Genomic DNA, 19,424 nt, shown 5'->3' with positions numbered 1-19,424 from the left:
CATCTTTTCATTTTCTTGATGGTCTCTTTTAGAGCAGAAAAATTTTGAGTTTTAAGACATCCAGGTAATAAATTTTTTCTTTAATGGATCATGCTTTTTGGTGTTGTATCTAAGAACTTTGCCTAAGATCACAATTTTTTTCTGTTTTTTTCCTAGAAATTTCATAATTTTAGCTGAAATTTAGACTGTGTTTCATTTTGAATAAATTTTTATGTGTGCTGTGAAGTAAGGGTCTCATTTCATTTTTTTGCATGTAGATATTCAGTTATATCAGCCCCATTTGTTGAAAAGATGATTCTTTCCCAGGCTAATTGTCTGGATATCTTTGTCAGAAATCTATTGGCCATAAAATATAAGGTTAATTTCTGGACTCTCAGTTATATACCAGTGGTCTATATATTTATCCTTATGCCAGTAGCACACAGTCTGATTATTGTAGGTAGCTTTGTAGTTAAGTTTTGAAATAGGGAAGTGTGAGTCCTCCAACTTTGCTCTTCTTTTTCAATATTGCTTTGGCTAGTCAGGGTCCCTTGCATTTACAAATGAATTTTAGTATCAGCTTGTCAATTTTTGCAATGATTCCTGCTGGGATAGTGATAAAGATTCCATTGAATTTATAAATCAGTTTGTGGAGATTACCATCTTTACAATAGTGAGTATTCTCATTCTTGAATGTGAACTCCCAATTTATTCAGATATTCTTTAATTCAGCAGTGTCTTATAGTTTTCATTGTACACGTTTTGCAGTTATTTTGTTAAAATTTATTTGTATGTATTTTATTCATTTTGATATTGTGAATGGAATTATCTTCTTAAATTTATTTTTGGAATATTTGTTACTAGTATATAGGAATACAATTGATATCTTAATTTAATCTTATATTCTTCCACCTTGCTCTTTTCATTTTTTAGTTCTTGAAGATTGTGTTGATTCAGAATATTTGTTTTTTTAATAAATAGTGGATCTCTAATTTTTTTCAGGTTTTCCATATTTGAGTGATTCCATTGGGAAGTAGTTTTTTTTTTTTTTCCTCCCAATGCCTTAAAGGACAATTTGGGATATTAATGGAAGTGAATAAAATCATTAAATTCTTAATTAATTTGGTGACATGGCATGTTGAAATCATCCTTATATGTTGATTTTTTAAAATGCTGAAAGAAGTGATTGGGAAATGATATCTAGTTGTAGGTTACAAAATACTTAAATGGATAGATAAAAATATAAAACAATGCTTCATGACATGAGTATTAGGGCAAATAAATCATGTAAGAGTTTAAAAGAGATGAGCTCTGCAGGTGTTAGAAAAGTACAGGTACATAGGAAGTAAAAAAGTATGTTGCAGAGCATATTTATAATAGGTTCTAATTATATCTAAATCTGTCTATATGCATTTACGATGAAGAATGGAAAATCAGTTGAACAGTGATCACATTTGAAAGGGTATATATATATATATTTTTTTTTTTTTATTATTATATTATGTTAGTCACCATACAGTACATCCCCGGATTCTGATGCAAAGTTCGATGCTTCATTAGTTGCGTATAACACCCAGTGCACCATGCAATACGTGCCCTCCTTACTACCCATCACCAGTCTATCCCATTCCCCCACCCTCTCCCCTCTGAAGTCTTCAGTTTGCTTCTCATAGTCCATAGTCTCTCATGTTTCATTCCCCCTTCTGATTACCCCCCCTTTCTTTATCCCTTTCTTCCCCTACCCATCATTCTAGTTCTTATGTTCCATAGATGAGAGAAACCATATGATAATTGTCTTTCTCTGCTTGACTTATTTCACTTAGCATTATCTCTTCCAGTGCCGTCCATGTTGCAGCAAATGTTGAGAATTCGTTCTTTCTGATAGCTGAATGAAAGGGTATATAAACAATGAACAGTTGTTATGCATGGAGATTAGGAAGTTAGAAAACTTTATAACTGCATACAATTATTTATAAAAAGTTATGAGTACATTAATAATTTTGAAATAATAGTTAAAAATTTTAGGGAAATAAAAAATGAGGCAGTATTTAATTCTGAGCGTCTTAACCTGGGCCCTAAAAGAATTTCATGTATGTATTCTAGTTGGGTATTATGGTATAATCAAAAGTAGGAACATATTTGACTGCTTTGGGTTTTTTTTACATGATTTTTTTTAAGGTCAATCAAAATGACTGATGTTCATTTAAGCAATTAATAGGAAGTTAGTGGAGGTATGAAAAGAACCTTGGATGACATACTAAGAAGTATAGACTTCTTAATGCATGCAATGAAGACTATTGTAGTTATTTGAGGAGGAAATTAGAGTGATTCTATCACAGTTGGTGCTCTATGAAAAAATGTTATTGACAAAGTTTTTTTAAGGAAAATTAATCCAGTATTTTGCTGGCAGATTAATGGGGGTTAGGAGAAAAATGAGAGCAGAGAGATCAGTTACCATAGGCCAGAAATGATGTGATTGGAGTTGATACAGGCAGACAGTAGTGGCAAAGAAGAAAGAAGATGGACAGTGTAGAGGACAGACATTCAGTAAAAGTTATTGTGGTAGGCACTTTATATATTTTATTCCTCCATTCCTTTACCAAGTATGTATTGATCACCTAATATGTGAGCGAGATTATTCTGGACTCAGTGGTTTACCAACAAATACCAACAAAGGTTCTGCTCTCATAAAGTTCAGTGGGAAGGCACAGGAAGTAAACATGTAAGCAGAAAAAGCAAAACAAAATAAAACCAGCATAGAATGCCAGATTGTGTTAATTTCTAAAGAAAAGAAAATAGGAATTAATTAATGTGAACAGCAGAGAGAAAATACACTGAAAAATAAAAAGAGTAAATAGTCCAGGCAAATGGAAGCAGATATTCCATGCAAACGGAAACCAAAAGAAAGCAGGCGTAGCTATACTTACACAAAATAGACTTAAGTCAAAGGCTGTAATAAGAGACAAAGAAGGTTATTATGATAATAAAGGGGTCAATCCAACAATAGGGTACAGTATTTGTAAATATGCATTCAGCATAGAAGCACTTAAATATATAAAGCAAATATTAACAGACCTAAACTAAGCGGCTTCTGCTCAGCAAAGGAAACTATCAACAAAATGAAAGGCAACTGACAAAACTGGAGAAAATATTGGCAAATAATATATCTGATAAATCATAACACTGTCTGATGTTCTAAATCTATGTGTAAGAAATACTTAAGAAAATTCTTAAAAAGACAGAGCTGTAAGGAAAAGTAAGGCTTCTACACTTAATTTGAATAAGTAAATCGGTGACATCATTTGACTGTGTGTATGAGAGAGTTCTAATAAAAGAATGCATAAAAAAACACTATAGATAAATATAAATGGAGTTCTCAAATTCTTTAAGTAGTAGGAAAGTAAGAATACAAAAACAAATGAAAAGCAGAGAAAAGAAACAGAAACATAAAATGACAGACTTAAGCCCCATTCTATCAGTAATTACATTGAAATTTATATTAAGCTTACATGTCCCGAATGTACCAATTGAAAGATATTGGCCAAGTGGATTTAAAAATATGACTCAAGTGTATGTTGTCTACATTAAACTTCAAATAGAATGATATAGGTATGTTGAAAATAAAAGGATGGACAAAGATTTATAATACCAAAACTAATCAAAGGAATACAGGACTAATTGGCTACCTTAATATCAGATAAAGTAAACTTCAGAGCAAAGAAAATTATCAGAGGCAGGGAGGGATATATAATGATAAAGGTTCCAACCACTAAGGAGACATAGTAATCTTAAATGTGAATGCACCAAACAATAGAACTACACAATATGTGAAGCAAAAATTGATAAAATTGAAATGAGAAATAGATAAATACATGATTATATTTGGAGACACCAAATTCCTCTCTCAACAATGACAACTATTAAAAAAAACTCTACAACCCTATCAACAAAATCTGACATTTATAGAACACTCCACCAGCAACAGCAGAATAGACATTCTTTTCAAGTGTTCAATCATATATAGGTCATTTCCTGTTTTATAGAACAAACCTTAACAAATTTAAAATAATTTGAATCATATACAGTGTGTTCTCTGACTACAGAAAAATAAGAGGAAAATCCCCAAACGCTTGAAAACTAAGCAGCATGCTTCTAATAAATCCATAGATCAAAGATGTAGTAACAAGTGAAAAAAATAATTAAAAATACAAGCTACCAAAATTTGTGGGACACAGCTAAAAAAATGCTGAAAGGGAAATTTTTAGTATTAAGTGCATATATAGGAACAAAGGAAAATCCTCAAATCAACAGTCTGAGCTTCCCCTCTCAAGAGCCTAGAAAAACAAGAGCAAAATAAACCCAAAGTAACAGAAATAAGGAAATGATAAAGATAGCAGATGTCAGTGAAATAAAAAAATAAACAAAAATGAGAAAATTAGTAAAACAAAGATCTGGTTCTTTGAAAAGATCAATAAAATTGACAAACCTCTAGAAAGACTGACAGAGAAGAAAGAGAGAAGACACAAATTACCAGTGTCAGGAATAAAACAAAGGATATCACTACAGACCTTGTAGACATCAAAAGAAGAGAATATTGCAAAAACACTACACATTAACAGTTTAGATAAATGGACCATTTCATGCAAAAAAACATCCACCACAAAACTCATCCATTATGAAATAGATAATTTCGAATAGTCCTTTATGAAGGAAATTGAGTTTATAACTTTAAACTCCAAGAAAAGAAATCTCCAGTCCCAGGTAGTTGCAGTAGTTGCAATTCTCCCAAACATTTAAAATTTTACTCTGTTTCTTCTAGGAAATAAAAAGAAACACATCAACATTTATTTTATAAAGTTAATAGTACCTTGATACCAAAACCAGACAGTACCAAAACCGAGAACAAACCAGTATCCCTCATGAATACAAGCATAAAAATCCTTAACAAAATGTTAGCAAATAGAATTCAGCAGTATATGAAAATAGCTATATACCATGAGCAAGTGGTGCTTATTCCAGGGATACAAATCTTGCTCAATATTTGAAAATCAGTTAATGCAATTTACCATATCAAAAGACTAAAGAAAAAATATATCAAATATCGTATATCACTTAATGGAGAAAAAGCATTTGGCCAAGTCTGGCCAAGTTCAATATCCATTCATGATCAAAACAAAACACCACAGAAAAAGAGGCAGAGAGAAACTTCCTCTTGTTTATAAAGAATATCAAATAAAACCTAATGGCTAACATTATGCTTAATATTGAAAGACTGAATATTTTCTCCCCAAGAGTGGGAAGGAAGCAAGGGTGCCCACCATCTCTTCTCATGTCAACATAGCACTGGAAAGTCTAGCTAGTGCAATGAGGTGAAAAAAGGAAATAAAAGACATACAGATGAAAAAGAAGCAATAAAACTATTTGCAGATGAAATGATGACCTATGTAGGTAATCCCAAAGAATCCACCAAAAAGTCTTTTAGAAGTAAAAAATGAGCTTAGTAAGGCCACAGCATGTTAGGTAAACGTGCAAAAATCAATTACATTTCTGTATACTATCAATGAATGCATGGACACCGAAATTAAAAAATATACTATCACTTATAATCACTCAAAAAGATGAAATACTTAGGTACGTCTAACAATACTTGCATAGCACCTGTATGCTTGGGCGCCTGGGTGGCTCAGTCAATTAAGGGTCTGCCTTTGGCTCAGGCCATGATTCCAGGGGTCCTGGGATCAAGTCCCACATCTGGCTCCCTTTTCAGCAGGGAGTTTGCTTCTCCCTCTGACCCTCCCCCTCTCGTGGTCTTTCTCTTTCTCACTCTCTCTCTGAAATATATAATATCATAAAAAAAGAACTTGTATGCTGAATACTATAAAACAGTGATGAAAAAAATCAAAGATCTAAATAAGTGGAAAGACCTAGCATATCCATGAATTAGAATATTCAGCATAAACTTTCACTTCTCTCCAAATTGACATGTAGGGTTAATGCAATTCCTATCAAAATCACAGAATTTTCTGTAGGTATAAACAAGAGCATTCTAAACTTTTTATGGAAAGGTAAAGGAATTAGAATGACTAGAACAACTTTGATAAACAGTAAAGTGATAGGAATCCATTTACCTGATTTTGATATTTATATAGCTACAGTAATCAAGACTGTGTGGTATTGTTGAGGCATAGATCACTGGAACAGATCAGAAAACCTAAAAATGGGTTCACACAATATGTTCAACTGAATTTTAACAAAGGTATAAGTAATTTGATGGAGAAAATATAACCTTTTCCATAAATGTTGCTGGAGTAATTGGGTATCCATACACACACACACACACACACACACACACACACACACACACAAAATGAGCCTCAACCTAAGTTTCACACCCATACAAAAATTAACTCAAAATGGATTAGGGAGTTAAATGTACAGCTTAAAACTATAAAACTTTTAGAAAGAAAAAAATGAAGGAGATTTTGGGTATGTAGAGGTAAGAAAAACATTCCTAGACCTGACACCAATAGCATAATCTTTAAAAGGGAAAAAAATGATAAACTGAACACCAAAGTTAAAAGTTTTTATTTCTCTGTGAAAGGTCCTGTTCAGTGAATGAAAAGAAAGTTACAGAGTTGGGAACATATTTGAAAATGAATATTTTTAAAATGATAATTGTTAATTCGAGTCATGGAAATTTGAGTAGGGTATTTTTTTTCTTGTATTTGCTTCTTTCCTGAAATTTCTATACTGTTATATTATTATGATTCTTAAATTTTAAGTTATTTAATGGTACTTGACTCAGGTGAATTTTTTCTTAAACTTGAAAATAGAGTGTTCCCAAAATGTTTAGCGAGTAATCCTAAGAAATACTGATTTAAAATAATACAAAATCTTATTTTAGGGAGTTTCACATAGGTTTCTACTGTTTCAAGTGATTATTAAAGTGAATATATTATTAATGTGCTTTTTGATGGAATAAAAAGGTAAAAACTGTGGGTTTGTTTTATTTGAAATAAATACTTCTGGGATTAGTACAATTTACATTTTTCAAATATGTTGGCTGAGTATATGCCAAATAAGGAAATTCTGATGGGAAAAATCACAAATGGAATAGAAAAAGGTAGACCTATGGACCAGAAACATATAGAAGAAATAAAAAGAATAGGATAAAAAACAAATTTAAATAAGTATGAATGTATTTAGAATATCAAAATAATTGGGGATCTTTTTTTGCATAATTATGTACACTCTGAATAGAATATAATTTTAGAATTTGTTTTTTTAAACTACTCTTCTGGTTAAGTTAATTCCGAGATAATGTATGACTTTTGGTGCTATTGTAAATGGAATGGATTCCCTAATTTCTCTTTCTTCACTCTCATTGTGTGTGTATAGAAATGCAACTGATTTCCGGGGCGCCTGGGTGGCACAGCGGTTAAGCCTCTGCCTTCGGCTCAGGGCGTGATCCCGGCGTTGTGGGATCAAGCCCCACATCAGGCTCTTCCGTTGCGAGCCTGCTTCTTCCTCTCCCACCCCCTGCTTGTGTTCCCTCTCTCACTGGCTGTCTCTATCTCTGTCGAATAAATAAATAAAATCTTTAAAAAAAAAAAAAAAGCAACTGATTTCTGAGCATTGATTTTGTATCCTGCCACATTGCTGAACTGCTGTATAACTTCTAGTAGTTTGGGGGTGGAGTCTTTTGGGTTTTCCATATACAGTATCATGTCATCTGCGAAGAGAGATGGTTTGTCTTCTTCTTTGCCAATTTTGATACCTTTTATCCCTTTTTGTTGTCTGATTGCTGTTGCAAGGACTTCTAGTACTATGTTGAATAATAATGGTAAGAGTGGGCATCCTTGTTGTGTTCCTGATCTTAAGGGAAAGGCTTCCAGCTTTTCCCCATTGAGAATGATATTTGCTATAGGCTTTTCATAGATGGTTTTTATGAAATTGAGGAATGTACCTCTATCCCTACACTCTGAAGTGTTTTAATCAGGAAAGGATGCTGTATTTTGTCAAATGCTTTTTCTGCATCAATTGAGAGGATCTTATGGTTCTTGACTCTTTTCTTGCTGATATGATCTATCACACTGATTGAATTAACTTAACCAGAGACATAAAGTATCTATATTCTAGAAACTGCAAATCACTGGTGTTGTTTTTTTTTTTTTTAGATTTTATTTATTTATTTGACAGAGATAGAGACAGCCAGCGAGAGAGGGAACACAAGCAGGGGGAGTGGGAGAGGAAGAAGCAGGCTCTTAGCAGAGGAGCCTGATGTGGGGCTCGATCCCATAACGCCGGGATCACGCCCTGAGGCAAAGGCAGACGCTTAACCGCTGTGCTACCCAGGCACCCCTGCAAATCACTCTTGAAAGACATTGAAAAAGACTTACATAAAGATGGAAAAATATTCCATGCTCATGTATCGGAAGAATTAACATAGCTAAAATGTCTATGCGACCCAGAGCAATCTACACTTTCAATGCCATCCTGATCAAAATACCAATGACATTTTTCAAAGAACTGGAACAAACAGCCTTTCAATTTGTGTGGAACCAGAAAAGGCCCTGAATAGCCAAGGAATTGTTGAAAAGGAAAACAAAGCTGGGGGCGTTACATTGCTGGATTTCAAGCTCTACTACAAAGCTGTGATCACAAAGACAGCATGGTACGGGCACAAAAACAGACCCATAGACCAATGGAACAGAATAGAGAACCCAGAAATGGACCCTCGGCTCTTTGGGAAACTAATCTTTGACAAAGCAGAAAAAACATCCAGTAGTAAAAAGACAGTCTCTTCAATAAATGGTGCTGGGAAAATTGGACAGCTACGTGCAAAAGAATGAAACTTGACCACTCTCTCACACCACACACAAAGATAAACTCCAAATGGATGAAAGACCTCGATGTGAGACAGGAATCCGTCAAAATCCTAGGGGAGAACATAGGCTGCAATCTTTTTGACATCGGCCACAGCAACTTTTTTCATGACACATCTCCAAAGGCAAGAGAAACAAAAGAAAAAAATGAACTTGTGGGACTTCATCAAGATAAAAGGCTTCTGCACAGCCAAGGAAACAGTCAAAAAAACCAAGAGGCAGCCCACAGAATGGGAGAAGATATTTGCAAATGACACTACAGATAAAAGACTGGTATCCAAGATCTACAAAGAACTTCTCAAACTCAATACACGAGAAACAAATAAACAAATCAAAAAATGGGCAGAAGATATGAACAGACACTTTTCCAATGAAGACATACAAATGGCTAACAGCCACATGAAAAAATGTTCAAAATCATTAGCTATCAGGGAATTTCAAATCAAAACCACCTTGAGATACCACCTTAACACCATTTAGAATGGCAAAAATGGACAAGGCAGGAAACAACAAATGTTGGAGAGGATGTGGAGAAAGGGGATCCCTCTTACACTATTGGTTGGAATGCAAGTTGGTACATCCACTTTGGAAAACAGTGTGGAGGTCCCTTAAAAAGTTAAAAACTGAGCTACCCTATGATCCAGCAATTTCACTACTGGGTATTTAACCCAAAGATACAGACATAGTGAAGAGAAGGGCCATATGCATCCCAATGTTCATAGCAGCATTGTCCATAATAGCTAAATTGTGGAAGGAGCGAGATGCCCTTCAACAGATGACTGGATTAAGAAGTTGTGGTCCATATATACAATGGAATATGACTCAGCCATCAAAAAGAATGATTTCTCAACATTTGCAGCAAAATGGACGGGACTGGAGGAGATAATGCTAAGCAAAATAAGTGAAGCAGAGAAAGACAATTATCATATGGTTTCACTCATTTATGGAACATAAGAAGTAGCAAGATTGGTAGGAGAAGAAAGGGGAAAACAAGGGGTGGTAAACAGAAGCAGGAATGAACCATGAGAGGCTATGGACTCTGGAAAACAAACTGAGGGCTTCAGAGGGAAGGGGGTGGGAGAATGGGGTAGGCTGGTGATGGGTATTAAGGAAGGCACGTATTGCATGGTGCACTGGGTGTTATATGCAAGTAAGGAATCATGGAACTTTACATCAAAAACTACGGATATACTGTGTGGTGGCTAACATAATATAATAAAAAATTATTAAAAAATAAACTACTCTTCTTGTTGGAACACAAAATACTCTCTTCCATTTTGTCATATTGCGAATGTCCTTACTGTTACGTTGAAATGCTTCATTATGGTTTATACCAGGGTTAGCAACAGCCACAATTTCGTCCTAGGGTTACAACAGCAAGCTTAGAGTACAGATATTTCTCTCTCATGCCATCTGTTTTCTTGATTGTTGAATTTTTTTTTTGCGTAAGCATATGTTGTTCTTTGTGAAACTTTTACTGTAATACTCTAATTCCCTTTATTGGATTGAAAATATTAGTACTAATTATCTTTCATAGTTAATTTATTGATTTCATAATTTTCATTGTGTTAGTTTGGATAAATTCTTAGTAAATTCCTTTAGACTAATTTTGGTGTATCAAATAAGGAATATAGAAATGCTTTGTAAACTCTAAAACTATGTATCATTTTAAGTATGACTATAAAACTGTTGGCAGATAACATTGTTTGGATGCTTGAAATGTTTGGGCCTCTGTTCTAAGTGCCTTACAAATATTCTTTCAGAACCCAATGAGGTGGTACCATTGTTGTCTCTATATTATAACAGATGAACAGGGGAGAGAGTGGAGAGTGGTTCCTTACCCTAGAACACATAGCTAGTAAGTGGTGGAACTGGGATTTAAACCCAGGCATTTTTTCTCCAGGGTCATCACTCCTGTAGTGGAGGAAATGCATTACTTTCCCTTACAAACAGGATGCGTCCATTTGTCCTCAGATAGCAAATGGCTTATGGCATTTGTACAAGTTTGAAGTGATATCTTTATTGGCATATTACAAGATAATTATTTTAGGACATCAGAAAGCTTATTGTCTAGAGGTTACTTGTTCTCTGGCAAGGATACTAACCTTGCCCACAACTGATGATTATTCTGTTTCTCACTTTAAAGAGAAGGAATTATTCATGCTTTGGCAGTAAGTGGGACTCATTGCTGTAAACTGCAGTATGAGCTTAATGGTTCTCTGCTGGTGACAACTATAGCATCTGACCAGAACCACTTTTAAGCCTAGTCATCTAAATTCCCTTTCGTATTCTTCCCTCACTTCTTTCCTATGCATTCAACCTCCGTATTCCCAAGCTACTTTAGGGGAGCAAAAAGAATTTTCCCCCTACTATCTTGAATTCTTGGCTGAGACCTTTGTAATAAATGCAAATTAATAAGAGAAAAATAAACAGAAGTTTATTAACATGTATATCTCTGATTTATACATGGGAGATAGCCAGGGAGAAAATTAGTAACTCCCTGAGATAGCTTAGAATTCATGCTTAAGTAGCATTAATAGGGAAAGGGGAGGGAGGATGTAGACCTCTTATGAGAAAGGAAATGATTTTTAGGAAAGAAAAATAGGTCCTTAGAAGAATGATGGGAGTTTGTGACAATGATCTTCTGTATGAGGTAATCTCTCCTACTCTTTTCTCCTCTGACCTCCTCTTTTGTGATAAAAGTCTATCTCCATTGTTGTTGAAACTCCTGGGGAGTGGATTTATGGTAATTGAATGGCCTTTGAAGGATCTTTCAGTTAGATACTGGAGATTTGGCATAAGCCTCTCCTTCACTTTGCTGTTTTTTAAGTGCCTACTACTCAAAATAATCCATATGCCACAGAGGTACATTTTAGGGATGCATGTCTTGAACCTTTACAGTGATATTTTGGGGTGGCATATTTTGCTATCCTGAGCACACACACACACACACACACACACACCATGAACCCAGATGCAATGAACAAAGAAACAAAAGGATTAGAGGAAATCACATCTCTTCTAGAAACCCATAAAGGGTAACATTTAAATAAAAGATTATTTTATAAAAGTACTTTTAATCATAGTGAAGATTATTTTTCAGATACAGTGAAGATGGGACGAAGTCAAAGGTAGAAACTAGCTCTGCCTGGCTTTATGCCATTATTCTTGATATGTATAAGCAAACAATATGAAGGAGAAGAGATTCTGCATATCCTTTTATTTGTCAAGGGTAATAGTGGAACAGTGGCAGATAGGATCCATTGTTACAAGTCGCAGAATAAATTTCTTGTAAAGCCTTGTTAAAAAACAAAATTCAACTGAGTATATTTGAAGATCTAGTTGGCTTTATTAAGTGACTCTTGAATCAGTTCAGCATCCCCTTTAGCAAGTAGACAGGAGCTCCAAGGAGGAGTTGTACAAAATGGAAGGCTTTAATAGTAAGTAGGGTGAGGCAAAGAAGTTATCAGCAAAAAGAAAGAAAGGATTGTTCCAGGCAAGTTCACCTTTCCGTAGATAGAAGGACGGGCAGGGGGTCTTATTAGGTAGATTTGCCTCATCTTCCTTTGGGGTATGAGGAAGGCCCATGTGACAGATTACCTCATTGGTGCTGACCAGAAAATTCCTGACTGGTTAAGTCTGCATTTCTGGTGGAGGTTGGAACTATAGGTTAGGCATTAAGCCCCAGTTGGTGACTTGGCCTGGCATAAGTGACTATCTTGGGTCTGTGGTTTTCTTTTTAAACAAGTCTTAGTACAGGCAGGGTAACAACGAATAGCAAACTGATATGAGGCAGGACTCCTCTGTGATAGGGCAGTCAGGAACTTCAGAAATGAGCTTAGTCTCAGCTACATAACTGGAGTAGTTGAAAAGGTAATAGAAAACTCAATATGAGAAAGTTGGTCTTTGACAGAATAGCTTTAACAAATTGAGAATATATACATGAAAGTGATGAGAAAAAAATATGAAACATGGAGGTGAGTTCCAGGATATCTAGTATACATGAATAGGAATTTTAATAGAGAAAATATAGCAAATTAAGGAGAAATAATGACCAAAAGCATAATTTTTTTTCAAATGTCGTGGATCTTAGTATGGAGCAAAATCTGTGAAAGAACTACATATATGTTCTTTAAAAAATCTTTGAAGTTCAGCTTTCTGGTCATGGAAGAAGGAAAAAGCAAAGTATACTTCAGGTGATGTTTTTAATATAAATCATAAGGCAAATTGAGGTGTTGGCAGGTGTACAACATGTGAGGCAGAGTGAAAAGCATTTGCAAAGGCACAGAGGTAGGGCTAGAGCTTGGCACAATCAACTGACAAGAAGTAATTTAGTGTTATAGTTTAGAATACGTGGTTGGGCATGTCAAATGATACTGGAGACAAAAATAAGATTATTATGGCAAAGGATATTATGTGTAATACTAGGGAGACAAGGCTTTATCTTTTAAGATCTTGGGGAAATATTTAACATTTTAGCATGATCCAATTTTCGTACTAGAAAAACTATCATATATTCTGTAATTTTGAAGTAGAGGGAAATTGAATATAAAGAAATTAGTGAGGGGTGGGCCCTACCAATTTGTAAATTGGTAGAGGGTATAGTTTATAGGGAACAGATTGAAGAGATATTTATTTGATAGAAATCAGTGAATCTATTGGATGGTAAAGGGAAGGGGGAAAGGAATGTGGATTTATTTCTTAGATGACAAGATGAAGAATAGTGTAAGTGACTACGTATGTAATGCAGTATGAGGTATGGATTGGGGATATTTTCAAATGGGTGATAATTATTTCAGTTTTTTTTTTTTTAAGATTTCATTTGTTTATTTTGAGAGTGCGAGCAGGGGAAAGGGCAGAGGGAAAGGGAGAGAGAGAATCTCGAGGAGACCACGCTGAGTGCAGAGCCAATGCGGGACTGGATTTCAACGCTGAGATCAAGACTTGAGCCAAAACCAAGAGTCAGAGGTTCAATGGACTGAGCCACCCAGGTGCCCTCCCCCTTTTTTTAAAAATAAGATTTACTTATTTATTTTAGAAAGAGCATGAAGGGGAGGGGCAGAGGGAGATGAGAGCCTCAAGCTGACCCTGCACTGAGCGTAGAGCCAGACTGCTGAGCTCGATCTCACAACCCTGAGATCATGACCTGAGCTGAAACCAAGAGTTGGATGCTTAACTGATTATGCCACCCAGGCACTTCAGTTATTTCAGTTTTTGACATGTAAGTAGAGAAATAGAATTGGAATTTTATTTCATAGATTTGTATTTTAAGAGGTAATTCCTAATAGGAGATATATCTATGTGGATAACCGCATATATGAGATAGTAAGATTTAGCAAAGAAGATGATCATTTGAGGAGAATTAGCAGAGATGAAAAAGAAAGCAAGCCTAATTTACACCAATATTTAAATAGTTTGAAGATGAAAAGGAACCAGCAAAACAGACTGAGAAATAAAAATTTCAAAGGTAGAAAAATTAGGAATATGATGTTACTGCAGCCAAGTACGAGTTGAATTACAAAAATAGGTTGACAATGTCAAATCAAACTTGGAGACCAAATATCACGATAAGTTACCATTGCTTAGTGATTTACTAGTCAACTAATAATTGAATACCAGTTACAAACCAGTAGTTTACTTAGTCTAGAGATACAGGATAAAGAAAGCTGTGTTAAACTTAGTGAATTTATGTTGCAAATGGGAAGGATAGACCAATAATTGTGTCATAGCATAAACTTGTCAAATAAAAGACCAATGAAGACTTAGGAGAGACTTTGTTCAAAAGGATTATTGCTGTTGCAGTAGGGGGAATGCTCTAATTGATCAGCAATCTTCAAACATCATTAAGGTTAGTCAAAAAAGGTTTTTTTCTTTTCTTGGGAAGAGTAATTAAGACTGGAAAGAACTGATATGGGTAAGTGGGATGAAGGGGAGTGACATGATCTGACCATAGATCAGGGAATGTTTTATCTTGAGAGTTGCCTATCTCAGGAGGGGCCATTAAAAGAGGGTTATGTGATAGCTCAGGCTGCAGGTGGGCCAAAGTTCAGGGGCCTAGGGGAAGGAGAGGATCTTAACCAAAGTTTGATTAACAAGCATTTGTTCCGACTGATCAGTGGGGACAAAGCAGTTTAATCGTTAAAAGGCAAATGGGAATTTAGAGAGTCTATAGCAGGTCTTTGTCATAGGTAAACTAGAAGGGCACCAATGGGTATTATTTAAGTAATATGGAGGAAGGGTGTTTCTTTGGAATATACCATTTTCTGAAACAAAGGGGTGAGGAGATTGCTTAACCTTTCCCGTTTTCTAGGATCACAGGGCTCAGGTAAAACTCAAGATTGTCAAATATGACAAATGAGTGCTGCAAAGGATAATATTATAGAAGGATATTGAACTCAGATCAATGTCAAGAAAGGCTTCTTGGAGGAAAGAACTGAATCTCCAAAAGACTAAGATAGTGAGATAAGTAATTGAGAAAGGCAGTCAAGAAACTGGAATGGTATCTGTAAAAAGCATTGAGGTGTGATTATCAGACAGTTTTCATGGGTATAAGTGGTTGGATATTGCCATTGAGGAAAGTAGCTTATGTAGGGTGAAGGGAGATGAGATTGAGGTAGAAAGGGCCTAGATCAAGAATTTTGTGTTCCAAATCAAGAAATGTGTAACTGATCTTTCAGTGATGTGCCCATGAAATATATTAAGCAGGAATGCCATATGATCAGATTTGAATTGTAGAAAGTTCACTCTAGCAATAGTGCATATTATGATTCAAAGGGAGTGGGGGAATGGGGATTATATCAGATATCAGGACATTTTTAGCAAGCTAAGGAAGTGATAAAGATATGCAATAAAGCAATGGCTGAAATTAGAAGAAAAGGGAGAAGTCAGACAGATATTGAGATATTGAATATATAGGATCTAGAAACATTTGGGTATAAAGAAGCATAAGAAAAAAGAGAGCTTAGGGTGGTTCCAGGATTTCTGAGTATGGGCACTAGTACCATTTATTAAGAGCATATGAGAAAGCAGTTTGAGAAGGAAGATTCATGTTTGGGAAAGCTGAATTTAACTGGCTATTGGTTTGATCGTACTGTTCTTTAGCTCAATAGAGAGTTCAGGCCTAAAGACAGAAATCTGGGAATCATCAGCACATAGGTAAGTATTGAAGCTGTGAATTAGGTACAATGACCTGGACAGTGTGTTCAGGTTGAGAAGAGACAGGTAGAGAAAATCCTTTCAATGTGACATCAGGCAGGGTGTGGCTAGGTATTTAAAAAGACCAGATTGGGGCGCCTGGGTGGCACAGCGGTTGAGCGTCTGCCTTCGGCTCAGGGCGTGATCCTGGCGTTATGGGATCGAGCCCCACGTCAGGCTCCTCTGCTATGAGCCTGCTTCTTCCTCTCCCACTCCCCTGCTTGTGTTCCCTCGCTGGCTGTCTCTATCTCTGTCGAATGAATAAAATCTTTAAAAAAAAAAAAATAAAAAAAAAATAAAAAGACCAGAAATAAACAGGAGTTACAGGAAAACTAGGAGGAGTGGTTTACGGAAGCCAAGGAAAGTATTTGAAGGAGGAATATCCAATGTAAAAGTATCAAATACGTTGGTAGGGGTAAAATCCAGTGAATTGAGATACAGAAAAGGAGAAGGTAGGGACAGCAAATATGAAATTTTATCTCAAGAATTTGGGCTCTTAATGAAATTTAAATGCAAAGGATGGAGGGTTGGGATAAGTGTGGTTGTTTATATGGGTGCATTTTAAAGATGGGAAGTGACAGTAGAAGATAATAGTGAAACAGAGAGAGATGGGACTTAAAAGCAATGGAGTGCCTATCTTGGACAGGAAGGGATGTATTTCTTGTTTTGAGATTGAATAGAAGGCATTTCTACTCAGAATAGATAGGAATATAATTAAATGGGAATATAGTTAAATTTAGGTAATAATGGAGGAGAGTTAGTTAATGGAATTCAGACTTGATGGCCCTGTTTCCTCTGTGAAGAGATGTTTAGGGAGTGCTAGGGAAAAGGCTTAAAGAGTATTGAGAACAGTACTGAACACTTGCAATAGCTCCTGTTGGAAATGGAAGCAAGCCAGGACCAAGTAAAGCATTTGCTAATTAGCAATGAATGTTTGTAAATATAAATATAAAATAGCACTAATTTGCAAGGCTTTGTGATTTTTTTTTCCCTGGCAGTACATAGCTGATTGAGTGTATAGGCAGAAAAGGGGACATGAAGTGATGGAGTTGGTAATTTTCAGGGTAGGTGCCTTGCAAACAATATACGATTTAGGTTTTTAATGTATAATCCTTACATGCAAAACATAAGTAAAGTAGCTTTATTTCTAGCCAAATGATCAGTGGGATGTAGGGAATCTATGATCCCAAATCTAAAATTTTGCAGGAACCGAGATCTTAGAGATAATTTCTTTAAAGGCACTATAGAATATTTCTCTCCAGAGGAGTGAGCTGTGTCATAATAAAAGTGTCCAACATTCTAGTTAAGCTGCAACAAAATTTTGAACTATTGTGAAGTATTCTGTGATTCCAACATATGTCAGTTTCCTATAGGAAACCACAGAATACTATTAGTTTCATTGGATACCTATTCATGCCACCACCGTTTAAAGATCAACATGATTATGGTCAAAATTTTGTATTTATAGTATCAGATTGGGAAAAGAATCTAGAATGAAGAAATTTATCATCAGGGGTCTTGCATTTTGTGTAGAAAATTGAAATTATTTTGCGCTACTAATTCTTGATATTATGATCTAATGAAATAGATATGAAAATGTATTTATTATTTAACTATTATGCCTACAAGACACTTGTGAACATTTTAATAGTTTATATTATTAGACTAGCAATTTTAAAATGTCCCTTGGAAATACTTTCATGAAATATAAATATTAAATGTATTTTCTTTATACAGGGATCGACCTATGATGATGAGCTTAATGATATTAAACACATTATTTCAAAAATTAATGAAATTCTGGCTCATAATTCACCGGTTTTGATTGTTCAGAGATGGATACGTGGTTTTTTAGTTCGGAAAAACATAAGGTATGTTTTCTTTTCTTTACTATTTGAATATTAAAATAAGATAATAAGAAAATCAGTGATAAAAAGGCAATTTTGCAATAATATACATTTTTGTATTCTCTATCTAAATGGTATTTTATAGACTATTTGAACTAGTTTTAAGGAAAATACCACATACTCTATGGCAATATTATAATATTTAGCATAATCTAAACTGATACTTTTATTTTTTATTTTAAATTCACCATATAAATAGCTAATCAATAACGTTCTTATTAATCATTGTTTAATGCAGATAGTTTTCTGTTATTAAACTTAAAAATATCAGTGAAAACATTGAATTTCTCTCATATAATGAGATTTAATAGAAATATAAACTGTGTACTATATATTGGGATATAATAGGAATACAAATCATGAAATATGTGAAGATTACATATTTTGGGGGGATGTGAAGATAATTTTGCTGGAATATCTGCAACCACATCAATCTACATATCCTTTGGTTAGTTGTCTTTTCCTCTCTCTGTTTCCTGTATCCCTTTCCAATGGCTGGCATTTGCAAATAGAGGAAAACTTTTCTTGCAAGAATCTCTCAACATTGTAATTGGGGAGATAAGGTAGGATACTCTGCCATCAATTTATTTATATTAGTTTTGCCAAACATCAAACATACGAAAAAAATAAATATTCTCATATAGTTACTCTCTACTGCTAAATGGCAGAGTTCAGAAGACAGAAATGAGATTAGGTAGGATTAAATCTAAAGTTGGGCAATGAGAAAGCAAGATCAGGAAGTTTCACTGAAATGATACTCAACATTCTGTGGTTAGGCTAAGAAAATATTCTCCTCCATTGGTCTGGATGTGCTAAATCACAGATTGCAATAGCCCTGATAAAGAGAAATAAGTATGAGGGACAAGTAGCAAAACTCAACGTAATACAGTACCTGCAACTTCCAAGGAAGAGGTCCCATATGCTTTTCAAACCAAAGTCAAAGTGCAAGAGAGAGTGGACTCACAAGTTAGGGCACATAAAATGATTTGGAATAAAAGATGTGGGAAAGTTCAGACAGTTACAGACAGGTGCATGTTTATTTAAAATATTATATCTATTTCGTATGTTCCATTTAAATTTAGTATGCATTTTACATGAAATAAACATCTAATTAAAGGGACTTGTCTTTAGTTTATGCCCCTGATTGAGTTTTTCTCTCTTAGAATCAAGATTTCCTCTAATATTCATGTAACATGAAACAACCTTATGCATGGAAATAATTTCTGAAAATTTAGCATGAGTGGACAGAATTTGAATGAGCTTTGTGAAAAGAGACATCAGTAATAATAATAGAGCACAGTGGCTCAAGGCAGACTGATGCGAATTATTTTTCTCTTTAAAATGCTGTCCAATTAGGCCCATTACTTTCCTCATATGTTGAATGGTAGAAAGCAGGGGCTAAAAGCAGGACTTATTTCACTCTTTGCTTGTGGGAATTAAAATCATGAATATAAAGCAT

The 19,424-nt window shown here is 34.9% G+C and overlaps 1 protein-coding gene across 1 annotated transcript in view; it reads left to right on the top strand.

Moving 5' to 3' along the window:
- LRRIQ3 (leucine rich repeats and IQ motif containing 3) overlaps positions 1-19,424 on the top strand; it is a 194,614-nt gene that overhangs the window by 27,699 nt on the left and 147,491 nt on the right. The window contains exon 4 of the mRNA XM_034643783.1: positions 17,796-17,929. Within this exon, the coding sequence (XP_034499674.1) occupies positions 17,796-17,929 (134 nt within the window). The remainder of the gene's footprint in view (positions 1-17,795; positions 17,930-19,424) is intronic.

This window comes from Ailuropoda melanoleuca, chromosome 2, assembly GCF_002007445.2.
Source record: "Ailuropoda melanoleuca isolate Jingjing chromosome 2, ASM200744v2, whole genome shotgun sequence".
Lineage (NCBI taxonomy): Eukaryota > Metazoa > Chordata > Mammalia > Carnivora > Ursidae > Ailuropoda > Ailuropoda melanoleuca.
This window is presented reverse-complemented; position numbering and strand designations above follow the sequence as displayed.